Below are 16,947 nucleotides of genomic sequence, written 5' to 3' on the forward strand. Positions count from 1 at the left end.
TGAAACAGATGAGTGCGACAAGCGAGAGAACAACCATGACGTAAGTTGTATACATCCCAGCCTTCATCAATAACCTTGTTTTCTGCTATTAATTGGCGTAAACTATGGTATTATATATATTACACTTCGTCACCTCTTGCAATCTTCTTCCTTATGAGTCTTGCTTGACAACTTATCAATCGACTTAAAAATGTCGTTCATTATTGACTGCTCCACCAGCTTGGACAACGATGGTAGGTACGATATAGATACCGATCTAATTTTCTTTCAACATCCGAGATCGGGTTACAATGCCGGTGTGTCAACAGCACTTCGTGGATCAACATCAAACAATGTGCCACCCGAATTGCTCATAGCTGCTCAACTGAGTCCTCCCGTTCAAATTCGAGGACTTACCCGTCAGCTATCTCGAGTGAAGCCTTCAAGCACTATTGCGGATGGTTCAATCTCCGAATCAGCCGCCAATGTAGTCAACGTCATCAGACGCCTTGCAGCTGGTTCCTTGTGGGATTACTGGTTGATTAGACATCCTATATATGGTACAGCAGTATTGAAGGTGCTGTATGAAGGAGCTTATCCTCGTCACGAAGAAGATCACGATGTCTAGGAAGCAGCTCATCGAGGAGGCTGTCAAGGAGGACGGGTTCTACGTTGGACCGTTGTTAGGATTACAGGGTGACGTCGTGCCCCGATATTACGGTTTATATCAAACAATAGGAGAATATCGCTACTACGCTATGCTATTGGAATATATCCCCCACCCGCTGGGATCAGGCTTTTTACTTTTATCTCAGGAGTGGAAGTAGGTCCAGGCCCAGGCGCGGCGTTCGCTTGTACAGACTATGAGATGGATAAAAGCAGATGGTTCTCTTATCGTGCCTTTAGAGACAAGTTATTATCATGCTTACGAACGGCTCCATCTCAGCGGTGTCCTACATAGAGATATAGATATTCGACATATCCTCGTTGATGATCATGACCGAGTCTGTCTTGTCGGTTTTCGACACTCAAAGCTGCTATCGCTCAAAGAGGAGAACGACGTGGATCGCATCATGGGTGAATTAGGGGCTATCAGGATGGGAATAGGCCTGGAAGACGAAGAGGATATCACTACGTGAGCTGTGCTCGGTGCTTCGGACTTCCATATTCAGAGTTGAGGTCTACTTCACTAATTCTCGTACTAATAGAGATACAATACCTAGATCATACTTCGAGCTGCTTCCTGATCCTGAAGGCTATATACAGGAGATGAAAGATATAGAGAGTCAGCCTGAGCCTGACTGGTTGGATAATCAGGTTATGAGAGCAGATCCTTGGGGGGTTCCTGATTTGAGCTCGGTACCAGAAGAAACAACAATCACGGCGGAGAATTATCGGTATTGGGAACAGCAAAGAGCTACGAGCTAGGCCAAGTATGCATACCATCTCCTGAGGAGAGGGTTTCCAGTGTTGTTTTGGGGCGGTTTATGTGACCGTGAAACAGATTGGACAACGTAGACGTCGAAGAGGAGGAGGAAGGAATGTATAAGTTTCACCAATATTCTCTGGTTGTATCAACACTCATTCGCATACATTCATTCTGCGGTCACGATATGTATGAGCATTACTGCGTACGTACACACTGACCGTGGAGGGGACTCAAGGACTATTTGGATGGCTCTCGAACAATACAAAACGAATCAAAGTTTCCTATTCACGTCCTGCTCCGATTCCTCTCTGTCCTCGCTCGGTCCTCTCTCTGTTCTCGCGGTGTCCCGGCCCTGATCTTCCTCCATGTACACAGCCTCATCCGGGTTAGCCCATAGGGCATTAGCATTATGGTCTGTACCAGCCGTATCAGATCGATATAGGCCTCCAAAGCCATACTGATCTGGGTCATCCCACATTCCGTCGCCAGTGATATTTGAAGTGTGTGAACCGCTCGAAGCATTCGAATCCGTCGTATCCTGTCTTAAGGGTATTGCTTCACCTCTTCCGGAGGGGACGGCATTTCTAGGCTGATCGATGGAGGTCTGACTAGCAGAAGAGTCGGTTTGGGGGGTTTGATCCTCAGATGTGGTGTTGTTTTGTGTGGAAGCAGATGTCATGACTGATTATGAAGTTTGAATTGATTATCTACTATCGTACGTAGAATATGCTATCCTGGGGATTAGAGAGAATGTGTGTTGAAAATCCAACATCCCAAGAGAGTCTGCTCCTCTACATAAGCTTGTGAGGCGTAAAGCTGAATGGCAAGTTCATAGATTCTCCTTTGCTCACGATCCTTTCAAAGTTCAAACGCCTATAAAGCATTCTCATGACGTGAAACAGTGACGTCTGAGTTACATCATTCTGAGTAGCAGACCTTTGCTGGTTGGTCACAGCCTGCAAGCTCCTTTACGATTCCTCATCATTGGAGATGAAAGGTCTTGGGATAAGACTTCGCTTGTAACGTACGCGTCATATAACTCGACATTCGTCAGTGCTGTAGAAACGATCATTCTGCATGAAGGAGCCCTTCCTTTCTCTTGATCTTTCTCTTTCACTCTTTGCATAAGCTTCGAATCTGGCTAGTAAGTTTGATAAGCTGACGAACAGAGTGATCGCATTCTTTTCCGATCAGAAAAGTTAAAAGCAAGATAAAGAGTTATCTCATAAAGTTTGGGCATATGCCGTAAACCGGAATGGCTCCAGGAAAACCAACGCCACAATGTGCCTTGAAGCGATGCAGAGGAATTCTTCCCACACCACAAACGAGCGATAAAGCAGGAGCTGGGCATTTCGGTATCTGTCCTTACGGCCGATTATGCGATGTTGACATCAGCATACTGATATCGGAGCATTTGCAATTAGTAACAAGGTACTCATGACAGATGCTTTAAGCTTAAGAATGGTATTGTTATTGCGGATGTACCTCTTCGTGTCACTTCACAATTCATCTTTTTTATTTCTTCTTGTCTAGGTTCGTTTTTGACGATTGTATGAGGTAATTCTCAGAATGAGGTGGAATATACTGTTGTTGAGCGGTGTAGCAGCTCAAGCTACCCAACTTATATTCGATACCTCATCAACCCCAGAATTTGATTCCTTATCATCAGAGTCAAGCTCAATTGCCTTAGACGATACAAAAATTACAGAAGAGATCAAACCATGGCAATGCGATATAAGATCTTGGGTAAGAGCACCTGATTTACAGCCTTCCACTACCATTCCTGGTGAAACTAGATTATCTGCAAATGGATCAGATTGTGCGAATATAATTAAGTGGGAAATTGGACTGAGATTTAAGGAAAGAGCTATTATCAAAATAAAGTGCGTGGTAATTTCATACATCTTTCCCCTCACAATCCGGACGATAAGTTGTACAGAGGGATTATTGTCTAAGCTGATCTTACAATTACTCGCAGAAATAAAGATATAGATTCTTTCCCTGTTCGACCCGAGTATCCGAGATACAACGCATCCGAATTCCCAAAAAACGATTACAACGATATTTATCATGTCGGCGGACTTATCACTCTCGGCTCAAGGAGCGAAGAATACAATATACAAATGGAAGCTTATAGTAAATTCTATTTCAATTTACCTGTACATATTTGGAGGAAAGGTGGACTAAACTAACGGTTTTGTATAGATGAAGCGATGAAAAATCAGAGTCTATGGGATATTTATGGATCCGAACGAATCGTATTTGATATCAAGCATGATCTTCCTTTAAATTCCAGCTGTGAGTTCTGTCTACAAATGAGGATTGACTGGCACGATGATACCATAAGTCGATCGACTGATTGACTGGCTAAATTCAGATACCGAAAAAATCGATGAGATCCAATCGTTTAACGTGAATGTACCCAATACCAATGTAAGTCGAGATTTAGATCCGTCATCGTAATAGCTGCAACGACTGACTCTTCTGGGCATAATGGTAGTTCCCACCGATCGACCATAGACATTCATCCGGAAATTTGGTTTCCAGCAATGACGAACATGTGCGTTTCTCAGACACTCTCTATATCGTTTTCTCCTCTCGTCAGATAGCCTCTCTATCTAGTCTACGAACATTCCTCGCAATGCATCATAATGATGCTGATAAGTTGTGTTCGATAGATGCTCAACTCGGAAACATTGATGGAATACTATCACTCTCTGACCTTGAAGAACGGCACGATCTTGGATATACCAGCAGGAAGAACAGGATTCCTGCCCGTTGTCGAGCCTGATCGCATAACTCACACAAACCCAAAGCAAGACGCTTGGCCTGTTGAAGTCAATCTCTCTTCTCCGAGATTACCATTAGGGAGCGAAGATAAGGTTGACAGGCATGATACACCTTGGGCTAATCCTTACAATTCTGATGGTCCGGAATGCGTGGGTCGAATCAAGATATTGCTGGAACTGAATGTCGTTATATGCTAATTTGGGACTTGACAATCAGGATCAAGGTAACCGAGCGACATTCAGGCTTGACATACGATCTGATACCACTCAAATCACTCAAGGTGAGCTCACAATTGATAGGGAAGTCATGAGAATCTCAAGGGAGATTGCAGCTGAACCGCCCTTCGGGTTTAGGTTCAAATATCACTTTGGATATTACCGTCACTCGAACAGGTAATGGATCAGAATATCCAGCATATTTACAAATGGAAATGAAGACATTACGAAATATAACTTGGGCATATAACTTCTTAGAAACCGAAGATCAATACAATTCTATCTTTTCATTTTCAGGATCTTCATCTCTTTCGAAAGGTGAAATTAGAAGACAAAATCGTTTGAACAGGCTTCGAGATTTTGGAACACCTATTAGGATGTTAAAAAAACTTTCAATGGAAGAATTGGAGGAAAAACGTAAGAGAGAAGGTATAACAAGTAGTAGTTGGAGTTCTTCCGATAATAGGCAGAGATTAAACAAAGGTCAAGCTCGTTTCGATATTGAAGCGGAACGTGAAGAGGGTCTGGAGAAATATGAATTCACAATAGAAGTGCCTGTGTAAGTTTTCGAATTTACATTGACCTAAATTCAGATCAACGCTAATGGGGTTCCTGTATCAGTCCTGATGATCAATTCCCATCTTTCAAGACTACTTATGAGACTTATCAGTCAGTACTGAATCTCCAACTTATGACGATGTTCACTTGCGAACCGAAAGATGTACGAGGAACATCAAGCAAAGTTGAGGCAGAGCAAGATTTAACTTCAGAAAGGGACGACAAATGGGTAGAATACAAATTACCGCCCAAGTCAGATAAGAAGAAATTAAGAAATGGTAGAAGTCTGAACCATATTGGTGTATTACCACTTGAAATTACTTTATCTGCTTCTGAAAGAGATCCAAATTCAGAGTTGGTGGATTATTTAGACCCCAGCGCTTCGGTTCCTGCCATATTTATACCTGGTGATGCCAGAACGAGCTCGAAAGAGCACAGGAAGGTTGGTCAAGCCACAGAGGAAATAGGGGAACAGTTACGAAAATCAAGGTATTCTGAAGGACGATTTTATGGTCAAAGAGGTAATTCTGGTGGGAGGATGATGCATGCCGCTAGATTATGGGAAAATAAGCTACACAATGATTCGAAACAATAGCACCTAGATATTTATGTTATACCATAGTGATTCACCTGTCTGCGATGATTAGGTCTGTGTATTGGATTATACAATGTAAGAATACTGGCGTTGAATTAAGCTTTAATCCTCGAGCAGGTGGACTGATACGATACCTGCTGTCATTCATACGCTAGCACGGCGCTAAGGATGTCATAGATGGAGTGGAGCAGAGATACGTAGTTCTAGAACCATACATATATATACTGAATATAGAATACAGTATCCAAATATTACTTATACCTAAGAAATGTATATCTCGTGAACTTCGTCTCGTATCTCATTTAGCAACTCTCGTACTCGCTTTTCGGTCCTGCTCAGAAGCCTATCGAATCATCGTCGCGACCAACCGTCACAACTGCTCCTATGATGTATCTCTGACTGATGTAGAACCATCTGTCCTGGAGGAAGAGCAGCATAAGGAGGACGTTTTACAAACCCCACTGGCTGCATTCGCCTATTCTATGCTGTTCTCCTCGCCAATTGTAGGCGCTTCGTACAAATTGCCACATCTACCGGAACTTCGGAATGTCGGCCGAATGCTGACTCATATAATGGCTCAACTTTAAGCAGTTGAAGCGGAGGAAAGCGCGTATCAGCACGTCATTATTCCATTTCTTCTCCACCATAGATCCACACAGAGAAGCTCATTCTAAAAGGCCTCATTCCTCTATCTCTATCATTCCATTATATTGCCTCAACTGCATTCAACCAATTCAAAAAAACCTACAAAAACAAATATAATCTTATCAAAATGGTCAAGGTACGTAACTTCTCAAGTCATGTATATCCTTCACACGTGTGGAAGCCTGAGCCAAGGGAAGGAAAGAGTCAGAAAGTGGAATGATTGAAAGCTGATTATTGTTTTGGTTCTCATTTCTACAAATACCTCTCGGGTCGTCATTTCGACTAACATAACTGATTACAATCACTATATCACTTTTCGATCGATAATCATTCCTCATGTAATCTTCATCTTTCACTCATATTCATGTATGATCTTAAAACGACTTATTCTCACAATCTCACCTAACAATCCTTTCGGTCTTCCCTTGCAATCCAAATTATCAATCAATCACCACCAAATGGGTCTTCCTTCTGATCCGGTCATGTCCCGCTTGATCTTATAGGCTATCGCTGTTCTCAAAGGTGACTCTTCCGTCCAAGGTGTTATCACCTTCACTCAAGAAGCGGATGGATCTCCAGTAACCGTCTCTGGTGACGTAAGTGTCTTGCTCCTTCCTTACGCTTTCTATCCCATTCTTCTACACGGTTCTGCGTCACCATCTCGCCCTTGAACGTCTGGGGATTATTGCTAAGACCCTCTTCATCGCAGATCAAGAACCTCTCTGCCAACGCTGAAAGAGGTTTCCACATTCACGAATTCGGAGACAACTCTAACGGTTGTACCTCTGCCGGTCCCCACTTCAACCCTCACGGTAAGAACCACGGTGGACCAGATGCTGATGAGAGACACGTTGGTGATCTCGGTGAGCTGGCATTTCCTTCTTTCACTCAGTTATTCCCTTCAACTAATCCCTGGAATGCCTTTTAGGTAACGTCAAGACCGACGGTTCCGGTACCGCCGCTGTCTCTATCACTGACAAGTCCATTTCCCTTTTCGGCCCTTACTCCATTATCGGTCGAACTGTCGTAGTACACGAAGGTACCGATGATTTCGGTAAGGGTGGACACGCAGACTCCCTCAAGACCGGTAACGCCGGTGGTAGAGCCGCTTGTGGTGTCATGTGAGTTGTCCGAATAGTTGAAGATCTCTTATTGAAGATTAGATTTACTGATAATTGGTCTTGTTACAGTGGTATCGCTGCTTAAGTGCATTCCATTAGACATGGCTAGTCAAACGTGATCAAGGGTTGATGGTATGTCAGGTAAAGCGGAATTTGTATGAGCAATAGTTGTGATGCAGTAATGAAATAGTAGTTAAACAAGTGGGGACGGGTTTCGTCATTTGTTGAGGCATAAACTTGCATAGATGGAAATATAATAAAAAAGATTAAGCGGTAACAAGAGGGAGTTTCAACGGGAATTCAGTGAACCATGCGGAAAAGAAGGGGTACGATACATCTACAAGCACTGAACTATACACCATGAGAGTCACTGAGAAATCCTTCCAGTCTATAAGGAGTCAGACCGTTTATTCATAGCCGTTCCTTTGATAACAAGGTAAGTTGGCTGCCGAACGACAGATATCTTGATCCCATCGCATCTTTACTCTAATCTTTGTGAAAAGAGGAGCGAGGTTTCATATCTCTGCTGCCGAGAAGGTATCATCATTTCTAAGAGATGAGTCTTATTGTCAGCATTTCCTCCTCACTTTCTCAGGTGATGTATGTGTTAGCTTACCTTTATGAAAGGAAGGATTGGGAGAAAGAATAACATGAAATATGATTATGGGTGAATCTTTATATACAACTTGCTTGATGGTGGAGGTGAATTGGGGGGAGTGACAAGTACTAATTACCGAATAATTCCGCTAGTACTTGTCATATACGTTTTAAATGTGGCATTTTCTCAACGTCGCATGGTTTTAGGTTGAACTACTTGACTCGCGATAATCTGAATTTCGTTAATAAATGATGATATTTTATTGTCCATATCTCAATCTTCACTTCTTTACTTCTTCATCATCATTTAAAAAGTGCAAAATCATCGTATCATCATCAATATAACAAAGAAGGTATCATTTGCAAGCTCAATAAATATATCAACCTCGATAGAAGTCAATTGAAACAACGAGAATATAAAGCAGAAGAGCAATTGAACTTAGTTCATTCGACACAAGAAAAACGATTAACAGGCATACACATCATGTCTGACTCCATCAATGATCCAGCTGCTGCTGCAGCTTCTGGCCCTTCTGGACCATTAGAAGAAGTGCAAATCGACGTTACAAAGTTGACTGCTCTGTCACCCGAAGTAATTTCGAAACAAGCTACAGTGAGTTGATACTGTATCCTGCAAACGAGAATACTCGCCGTCAGAATCGGAAGGAGACGTGGCTGTAACTCCTCAGAACGATGAGAGGTTTGCACAAATAATATACATGCTGATTTGTTGATTCATTATAGATAAACATCGGTACCATTGGTCATGTAGCTCACGGTAAATCATCGACTGTAAGAGCTATCTCAGGAGTACAAACCGTTAGATTCAAGAATGAGTTGGAGCGAAATATCACTATCAAATTAGGTTATGCTAATGCCAAAGTGAGTATTTCGTTCTTATTCTGGGTGGCGAAGAAGTATGAAGGGAAACTTGGCCAAAGTTCAATTTCCGGGAAATTCGAGTCAATTGGATGAGTTGTTTTTGAAACACATATGACTCGAATCAAGGTGGCGACAAACCTTGTTTCACTTAGAAGGAGATGGATAGAAGAAGTAGCGTGTCTTAAGTGAGAGCTGATGATTGGCATTTTCGATCAGATATACAAATGTCAAAACCCTAACTGCCCCCCACCATCTTGCTACAAATCCTACCCATCAAGTAAAGAAGCCAACCCAAAATGTGAGAGAGCTGGATGTGAGGGACGTATGGACCTGTTGAGACATGTCTCTTTCGTTGATTGTCCTGGTCACGATATTTTGATGGCTACCATGTTGACTGGTGCTGCCGTTAGTGAGTATCAGCTATTAAAACCTTTGATTACACGGCAACAGCTGATATTCTTAAACCTGCTTCAAAGTGAACGGAGCTTTACTTCTTATTGCAGGAAACGAATCATGTCCCCAACCTCAAACAGGTGAACATTTAGCTGCGTTGGAAATCATTGGTGTGGACCCTAAAAACATTGTGATTTTGCAAAACAAGATGGATTTAGTGAGAGAGAGTGAAGCTATGGAGCACTGTGGAAGCATCAAAAAATTCGTTGAAGGTACTACCGCCCGACTCGCACCCATCATCCCCGTTTCCGCCCAATTGAAATTCAACATCGACGCTGTCGTTCAAGCTATAACCAACATCGCCCCACCAAATTACGATTTCAGTGCTGATCCACGAATGGTGGTGATCCGTTCGTTTGATGTCAACAAGCCTGGTGCTGGAGTAGACGAGTTGAAGGGTGGTGTGGCTGGTGGATCCATCTTGCAGGGTGTGTTTAAGGTGAGTAACCCGTCTTTCAATTGACGGTCGAAGCTACTCGTATACTGACATGAGCGTTTATAGGTCGGCCAAGAAGTTGAGATCAGACCAGGATTAATTACTCGAGATCAAAACGGTGTCTGCACATGTCGACCATTGCGATCACGAATTGTTTCATTGCATGCCGAACAAAATCACTTGCAATTCGCAGTGCCCGGTGGTTTGATCGGTGTTGGTACTTTGGTTGATCCAGCACTGTGTAGAGCCGATAGATTATTGGGTATGGTCATGAGTTCAGTAGGAAAAGGTCCTTCGATCTATACTGAGATCAAAGCTGAAGGTGAGTTGATCTCGGCTTTTCAATCATAACTACGCTGATCCACAATTGGCGACTTCTAGTTTTCCTTTTGCGAAGATTGTTGGGTGTAAAGACAGACGATAACAAGAAAGCAAAAGTTTCAAAATTGGTTGTTCAAGAATCTTTGTTCGTCAATATTGGAGCATCACAAACTGGTGGAAGAATTTTATCTGTGAAAGGAGGAGACGTAACAATAGCATTAAACACACCAGCATGTTGCGAGAAAGGAGAAAAGATTGCTCTTTCAAGAAGAATTGATAAACATTGGCGATTGATTGGATGGGGTAAAGTGAGATCTGGAGGTACATTGGCCAACGTTGTTGAGCAAGATTAAAGGGTTGTCAGGCAATGATGAGGTTTTCTGATGGTGGGGTATCGATGTTGTTGCATTGTGATAAGATGAAAGAGAATATCATTTAGGTTCATGTAGATACATCATGACATTGAATGTACATGTCATTCATACTATCTTAAGATTACGATCTTTGCACTGCCAAGGTTGCTTGACTCATGAGCATACAAACAGAACTTACTGATTGTACTGTACCGTTTGTCAAATCGATTTTGGTGAACGGGATTTTATCGGTGAAAGCACAACTAATGCCTCCACTCTTAAAGAACACCAAAACCTACCAAGGTTTCGTTCAGAAGTGATTGATGTTCCTTTCTTCCAACCTCGTTATAAACAGGTAGCTCGCTTGCGATCAAAACACGTACTTAATTGAGCTGAATTCTTGAACCAGCTGCTGAAGGCTCAATCGATCATACCTCTCGCACACAAGACTAGTCTTCCAACATGCTTCGAGCCGTGTTACTGCTTCTCTGTATAATACCATTCACTTTAGCTCAATTTGGTGGATTTTTTCAACATGGATTCCCATTCGGTGGACATGGACCCCAACATCATGGAGATAATAATAATGGAATAAAAAGAGAACATAAAGGATGGCATGAAATGGATAGTGGTATGTTTCGCTCATCATTCAAAGTTTCATTTGTTGGATGATCTTCTTTTCCCACAAAATACAATGTATAACAATCCCAACTATTGCCTAACACGCAAGTCAATACTACCTTGACCTCTCACTTTTTATTTCACAAGAGATATCTGCTGATTTGAACCTTCTTTTTCTTAGTTCACTGTAGAGCAGGATACGTTTGTCCATCTTCTTTAGCTTGTGTACCCACGCCAGCAGATTGTCCATGTCCATATCCGTAAGTTCATTTTCAAATTATTCTACGGCCCATCAAATCCTATCTTTATCCTTCCAAACTTCCAAAGAGCTTGAATTTGATCATCCGTATACGTGCTGTTCTGTTCGCTGATACCGATTCATTGATAACGCCAATAGGGAAGATATCAAATGCGTCATACCGGATAATAGGGAACGTGATGAAGGTGAAGGTCCACCTTTCATATGTGTCAGATCCACAGGTGGTCAAGGGAATTGTGATAGAGTTATAGAGCTTTCTAAGCCAATATAAAGGATATGCATGTAAGATAGACATTCTTGTGTTAGTACAACAGCAGTTTATCGTCATATGATTCGACCCTAAATCTTGTAAAAATACGGGCAATCACAATATCCCGTCTAGTATACAGGGAATTTCGGATCAATATCCCTACTCCATGCTCTTAATCCACCTTTCACATCTCTCACTTTAATGCCAGCGTCTTGTTTGATCCTGCGTAAAGATTCAGCAGCAATTTGAGAATCATTCCCTCTTCTACACAAGAACACTATGTCTTGTGATGGTGGCAAGGAGGATGGATCTTTGAGAATAGTGGGCAATGGTATATCTGGGAGATCGCCAATTAGCCATGGTCTGCTATCATTTTAAAAGCTAGTTAGGCTTACTTATCGATCCTGGCAAGGAGCATATACCGAATTCTACTGGTGGTCTCGTATCTATGAGACTTATATTCGTACTCGGGTCCTTTCGATCGAGTAAAACAGCCAACTCCTTCAAGTTATATTCATGAGCTCAATCCGCTCATGGTGTACGGAGGGACTCACCTTAACATTTATCCTGTCTCCTTCAGCACCATCAACTAGCCCACTCTCATCATCTACATCAGGCCCCATAGCTCCAGAACAGAATGACTCATAACCATATACATCTAAATCATCTGTTATGGTCGCATTTGGTCCACAAGCTATACATTTTGGTGAAGGTCCTTTCATTCTTATAGTCCTTATCAAAGGGTTTGAACAAAGATGATGAAGATGTAAAAGCGGTTCAAGATCTACTCAGTTTCAATAATTATCAGCTGATTTACCCAAATTCATCAAACCGCTTTAAAGCTGATTTACCTTCTTTGTTAATTATAAGTTTTATTACTTCTCCTGCCATACCTGTACCTACTAAACCAGTTACTACTGCCCAAACTCCTTCTTCTTCACATTTTCCACCTGATCCAGGTAATACGCTTGGCCAAACACATCTATAACATGCTCTTCTTTTTCCAATTACTGTTGTTCCTCCATATACTGCCCATTGTCCTGCTGAAGATATAGCTGCACCTGATACGAGAGGTATATCCAATCGAACAGATGCGTCCGAAAGTAAATATCGAGTCAGGGGACGATCCGTACAATCAACCAATATTGAATAGGGTTTTAAGAGAGAGAGCGCCGTTGAAGGTGTTATAGGAACAGGATTAGGTATAAGTGTCACACTTGGATTGTTTCTGAATGCTGCACCTCAGTGAGGAACATCTTTGATTGATTGAAAGACGACAGGACTCACGCCGAAAGGGTCATACAAGCAGATTCTGCTTTATTCATACCTACTCTATCTGTAGTATGAAGGATTTGACGATGTAAATTGCTTAAACTGACTTCATCGTGATCGAAAATCCCAATAGTACCTAAATAATAATCGATTAGCTATTTCTCAGAGGTCTACCTTAACTAGCTGACATACCAACTCCCATAGATGCGAGATACTGTAAAGTTGGACAGCCTAATCCCCCGGCTCCCACTACAGCAACTTTGGCGTTTTTAAGTTTCAGCTGGGCTACAAGCATAATGTCAGCTAAGTAAGCTTGAAGCTGTGGCAGCTGATAGAAGATCCGGTCAACGAAAACGTCAGCCGCAACCCACCTGGCAGACCGAAACCGGGCATGATCATTTGTCTACCATATCTAATGTACTCCTCGAGGGCAAGAGGCACCTCTTCGACAGGTTGTAACGTCGAAGATGAACCTTGTGCTTGAGTGTTATCGATGACGTTCATCTTGTTGATCTTGCTATAGATGTGAGGCTCGTTGATGTTGAATTCAGACTCTTACGATCGGTTTGATAGCGTATAAATGCTCAATATAACTTCAGAATACCTGTCTGTTTCAACTTTTTTGGACCAACCTCCACCTTTGTTGTTACTCAGTTATCTTAATGAACAATCAAAAAGCGCCTGACTTATTTAGAAAAATAGTTGTAATTAAAAATCCTCCCTAATGAAATCGCGTGTCATGCACGAACCTCTTTCCGCCGGTTCGACAAGTTCAACTTAACGATTTCGAACTCATTCGTTATACTTCTTCGTTCTCAACGATTACAACTGAAGGTCCCATACATAGAGAGTAGTAAGAATGGCTTCGGCAGGTCCATCAAAAGGTCAAATGGAGACTAATCCAAGGGGTATACCTAAAGCTCCTTTTGTGGTAAGTCGACTGAGTTTGAATGATGGTATATCCTGGTCTTAAAAGCTGACATTATTTATCTTTAACAGGCTGATGTCGACGAATATGTAGGAGGTAAAGATGCTGAAATCCAAAGTACAATGAAAAAATTTGAAGAAACCACTGCGTAAGTTTGTTATCTCTAGAATCTATAATTCAAACAGGAAATCTACTAATATCTTTTACTTTCCTTCATTATAGCAAATACCGATATATGGAAATATCATTACAACAAAGACGTAAAGCATTATTAACTAAAATACCTGATATAGAACAAACTTTACAAGTTGTTAATTTCTTACAAATAAGAAGGAAAAAAAGTTTAGGTGAAAAAGTTGAAGAAGAGAAATTAAGTGATGATGAAGATGATTTAGATGATTTGGAAGAAGAAGACGAGGGGAAAAAGAAAGAAAATGAACCTTTAAAAACTCTTTTTGAATTAAATGATACACTTTATGCTGAAGCTCAAATTGAAGAAACAGGTCAAGTCGGATTATGGTTAGGTGTAAGTTGTAATCTCCTAAAAATATCCCAAATGAATATTAAACGAATTCAAGGATATTATTAATATTTCTTAAATATTGGGTTTAGGCAAATATCATGTTGATGTATCCATTACAAGAAGCTATTGATCTTCTCAGTAATAAATTACAAACAGCTAAAAAGTCTCATGAAGAAACTGTTGAAGATTTAGAATTCTTAAGAGAACAAATAACGATTATGGAAGTTAATTTTGCCAGGGTGCATAACGTGCGTATTTTTATTGATTTAACATACAGGGTTCGTGTCAGTATGCCCCATATGAGCTAATCAAATCTTCGCCTTGTAGTGGGACGTCAAACGACGAAGAGAAAAAGGAATAACAGGTCAACAATCCGGTTTGTTGCCGTCGCAGAGAGGAGAAGGAAAAGACGATTCAGATGATGAGAGGGATTAAGCAGTCGCAACAGTATGTAAAGCATTGTGCATAACCACTGATTGGTAGGCGACATACTATCATGTTCACTACCAACTGGCAACGATCTGACACGATGGATTATATGCTTATTGACGAGTTATACTGACCATACTAGATTATATAGACGACAACTACCTATCCTACTAGCTAATGCTTCACCGGTCTGCACATAAGTGGTCTTTACTCTTTGCCTATTAAAACGGTTCTCGCTTTGTACTGACCACTTTGTTGAGACCAAGGTCATTGACCATATTTTATGTGCGAGATCTTATTGTAAACCTCTTGCAAACTCATTCAGCTGTTTTCTGACGTTTTGACGATTATCTACCAACTGCGACTTGATTTGTTGTTTTGTGAGCCCAGTCTAGAAGGTAGAAGGAAACAAGATCAGCTTAGGTTCATTTAGTAAAGTAGAAGTAGACCATTTAGACTACTTGGAAACTGTTCGATTGACTTACGATTTGTGCTAATTCATCAAGATTGGCCATTGTCACACCTTTTGCAATTATATGTTCTGCTATTGTGACTTTAGCTTCAGATGGTATCCGAGCTTTAGGTCCAGGTATACCTTTGTGTTTACCTTTTCCTTTTGTTTTAGTCTTTTCTGCGCTAGATTCAGTAATTATAGGTGTTGCAGGTGGGTGAGGTGTAATTGAGGATTCTCTAATTGGTGGTGAAGGAGAATTGGCAGTGGAGTTCGACGATCGATAGGTATGAGGTGTAGGTGACGGGACGAAGGAGGAAGATTGAGCTGCAAGTGAGTCATCTGATCTTTCTGGGTCAGGACGTATACTATACATTGGTCGGAAATTTGTCGGAAGAGGTTGATGGATGTAATGGGCTTGAGGTGGAAAATGATAAGGTGTAGTAGACAGGTGTGGCGTAATAGGTGAAGGAGTCGGAGGTCTACTGGTTGACATTGTAGGAGTAGGAAACGGCCTGGCAGTATGTCTTGTTAGAGTCGAACCTGTAGTTGGTGGGTCGGGGCTCATTGGCTTCAGTTGGGCGCTAGGATCGTGGAAAGGAATTTGAGTGGGAGGAGGTACAAAGTTAGGTTGCTGATAGGGTGAAGTAATCCCTTCGCCTTGGGTAGATTGTGAAGTAGAAGAGACCGGTATCTCCCAGTACGATGAAGGTAACGTCGAATGCGGTTCAGACTGTCCAAAGGAAGAAGAAGTGGCTCGATAAGGTGGCGGATGATCCTGAATGGTTGAGACAGATGGTACAGAGAAAAGAGGAATCGCGGTGGACGATCTAGAAGAGGCTAACGAATCTTGGATAGCGGCGTCTCCTGCTATAGCAGTAAATTCAGTCCGAGGTCTTTTAGGCTTGTGAAGTGATCCATTGTCTTCTATTTGAGTTTGAGTCGCTTCGATAGAGGTGAGTTCCTGTTCCTGATTTGTCGACATTACGAAGAGGATCAAAGCAGAAACCTCATACGATAGAGAATTGAGGACGGATAGCGGGAGCGGTTGGAGGCATACGATCGAAAGAGTCTTGTATCAGGGGCTGAATCTGGTGAAAACAAGGAAATAAATAGGTAAGGAGTGTATTTTGGTCCGTAATAGATAGATCTGTGACTGCAGGATGGAGAAAGAATGTATTATTGGGCCAAACAGCCAAATAAAGCGACTTTGAATATGTGCAAGCGAAACAGAGGACGTAACACTGTCAAGGACGACTCTAGTGGTATTTGAAAAGGATGGAAATACTTTCTACACCATGATCCCAACGGACAGCTTGATCGATATTGGATTTTTTGATCTTTCGAAAATTTCGAATTTAGAGTCCTAAAGTCGTTTTATTTGAGCTTACTTTCGACTTTTACTATCCCGTTGACTTAAATTGAATCAGTAAAACGAAGTACTTGGTATCCATGCAAAAAACATACCTTTATCGCTCAGATACCTACCCTAGTATTTGATACATTTTCGGGCGGATCCAACCAGATTATTATTGATATTGTTTTGAGAAGTAAACACAACTTAAAATCGGCTTTATCATTTAGAAGATTTATATATAATGAATTTCAACTTTTTTTGTCCTTCCCCGTTTGTAGGATCAAAGAAATGAATAAATTTGCAGAAAAGCCGGAATGATAGATAGTATAGAAATGATTTTTTCTTCCTGTAATATTCGATTTCAATTTGGAAAAGCACAGTGTATAAATAATCATCAATCACATAAACAGTACAGACGTTATCTGACTTTGATATTTTGATCATGATTGTGATTAATATTTTGATCGTTGGCTCATACATCCT

General features: G+C 41.4%; 9 protein-coding genes across 9 annotated transcripts; 6 read left to right on the forward strand and 3 right to left on the reverse strand.

The window, feature by feature from the left end:
* Positions 1–190: 190 nt before the first annotated feature.
* Positions 191–1,407, forward strand: I206_101631 (uncharacterized protein; the record flags this gene model as incomplete). The annotated part of the gene is made up of 4 exons (XM_019158104.1): positions 191–556; positions 615–802; positions 926–1,114; positions 1,188–1,407. 4 exons carry the CDS (start codon positions 191–193, stop codon positions 1,405–1,407), a joined length of 963 nt encoding a protein of 320 aa, XP_019008717.1.
* Positions 1,408–1,679: 272 nt separating this feature from the next.
* On the reverse strand, positions 1,680–2,087 carry I206_101632 (uncharacterized protein; the record flags this gene model as incomplete). Its single annotated transcript, XM_019158103.1, has 1 exon — positions 1,680–2,087. One exon carries the CDS (start codon positions 2,085–2,087, stop codon positions 1,680–1,682), a length of 408 nt encoding a protein of 135 aa, XP_019008716.1.
* Positions 2,088–2,977: 890 nt separating this feature from the next.
* I206_101633 (uncharacterized protein) lies at positions 2,978–5,566 on the forward strand (the record flags this gene model as incomplete). The annotated part of the gene is made up of 9 exons (XM_019158102.1): positions 2,978–3,291; positions 3,387–3,544; positions 3,614–3,706; positions 3,786–3,841; positions 3,909–3,968; positions 4,087–4,347; positions 4,415–4,478; positions 4,552–4,972; positions 5,035–5,566. The coding sequence occupies 9 exons, from the start codon at positions 2,978–2,980 to the stop codon at positions 5,564–5,566; spliced, it is 1,959 nt and encodes a 652-aa protein (XP_019008715.1).
* Positions 5,567–6,338: 772 nt separating this feature from the next.
* On the forward strand, positions 6,339–7,336 carry I206_101634 (superoxide dismutase [Cu-Zn]; the record flags this gene model as incomplete). The annotated part of the gene is made up of 4 exons (XM_019158101.2): positions 6,339–6,347; positions 6,715–6,807; positions 6,921–7,074; positions 7,140–7,336. The coding sequence occupies 4 exons, from the start codon at positions 6,339–6,341 to the stop codon at positions 7,334–7,336; spliced, it is 453 nt and encodes a 150-aa protein (XP_019008714.2).
* Positions 7,337–8,413: 1,077 nt separating this feature from the next.
* On the forward strand, positions 8,414–10,374 carry I206_101635 (uncharacterized protein; the record flags this gene model as incomplete). Its single annotated transcript, XM_019158100.1, has 6 exons — positions 8,414–8,542; positions 8,674–8,811; positions 9,028–9,220; positions 9,288–9,703; positions 9,767–10,022; positions 10,082–10,374. The coding sequence occupies 6 exons, from the start codon at positions 8,414–8,416 to the stop codon at positions 10,372–10,374; spliced, it is 1,425 nt and encodes a 474-aa protein (XP_019008713.1).
* A 462-nt stretch (positions 10,375–10,836) lies between these two features.
* On the forward strand, positions 10,837–11,525 carry I206_101636 (uncharacterized protein; the record flags this gene model as incomplete). The annotated part of the gene is made up of 3 exons (XM_019158099.1): positions 10,837–11,005; positions 11,177–11,255; positions 11,393–11,525. 3 exons carry the CDS (start codon positions 10,837–10,839, stop codon positions 11,523–11,525), a joined length of 381 nt encoding a protein of 126 aa, XP_019008712.1.
* A 107-nt stretch (positions 11,526–11,632) lies between these two features.
* Positions 11,633–13,280, reverse strand: I206_101637 (uncharacterized protein; the record flags this gene model as incomplete). Its single annotated transcript, XM_070202431.1, has 7 exons — positions 11,633–11,841; positions 11,900–12,005; positions 12,059–12,288; positions 12,356–12,732; positions 12,792–12,912; positions 12,969–13,061; positions 13,148–13,280. The coding sequence occupies 7 exons, from the start codon at positions 13,278–13,280 to the stop codon at positions 11,633–11,635; spliced, it is 1,269 nt and encodes a 422-aa protein (XP_070058532.1).
* Positions 13,281–13,635: 355 nt separating this feature from the next.
* I206_101638 (uncharacterized protein) lies at positions 13,636–14,662 on the forward strand (the record flags this gene model as incomplete). The annotated part of the gene is made up of 5 exons (XM_070202432.1): positions 13,636–13,707; positions 13,776–13,852; positions 13,927–14,230; positions 14,317–14,475; positions 14,555–14,662. The coding sequence occupies 5 exons, from the start codon at positions 13,636–13,638 to the stop codon at positions 14,660–14,662; spliced, it is 720 nt and encodes a 239-aa protein (XP_070058533.1).
* A 289-nt stretch (positions 14,663–14,951) lies between these two features.
* On the reverse strand, positions 14,952–16,092 carry I206_101639 (uncharacterized protein; the record flags this gene model as incomplete). The annotated part of the gene is made up of 2 exons (XM_019158096.1): positions 14,952–15,047; positions 15,142–16,092. 2 exons carry the CDS (start codon positions 16,090–16,092, stop codon positions 14,952–14,954), a joined length of 1,047 nt encoding a protein of 348 aa, XP_019008709.1.
* Positions 16,093–16,947: the final 855 nt, after the last annotated feature.

Source organism: Kwoniella pini, chromosome 2 (genome assembly GCF_000512605.2).
Source record: "Kwoniella pini CBS 10737 chromosome 2, complete sequence".
NCBI classification, from domain to species: Eukaryota; Fungi; Basidiomycota; class Tremellomycetes; order Tremellales; family Cryptococcaceae; genus Kwoniella; species Kwoniella pini.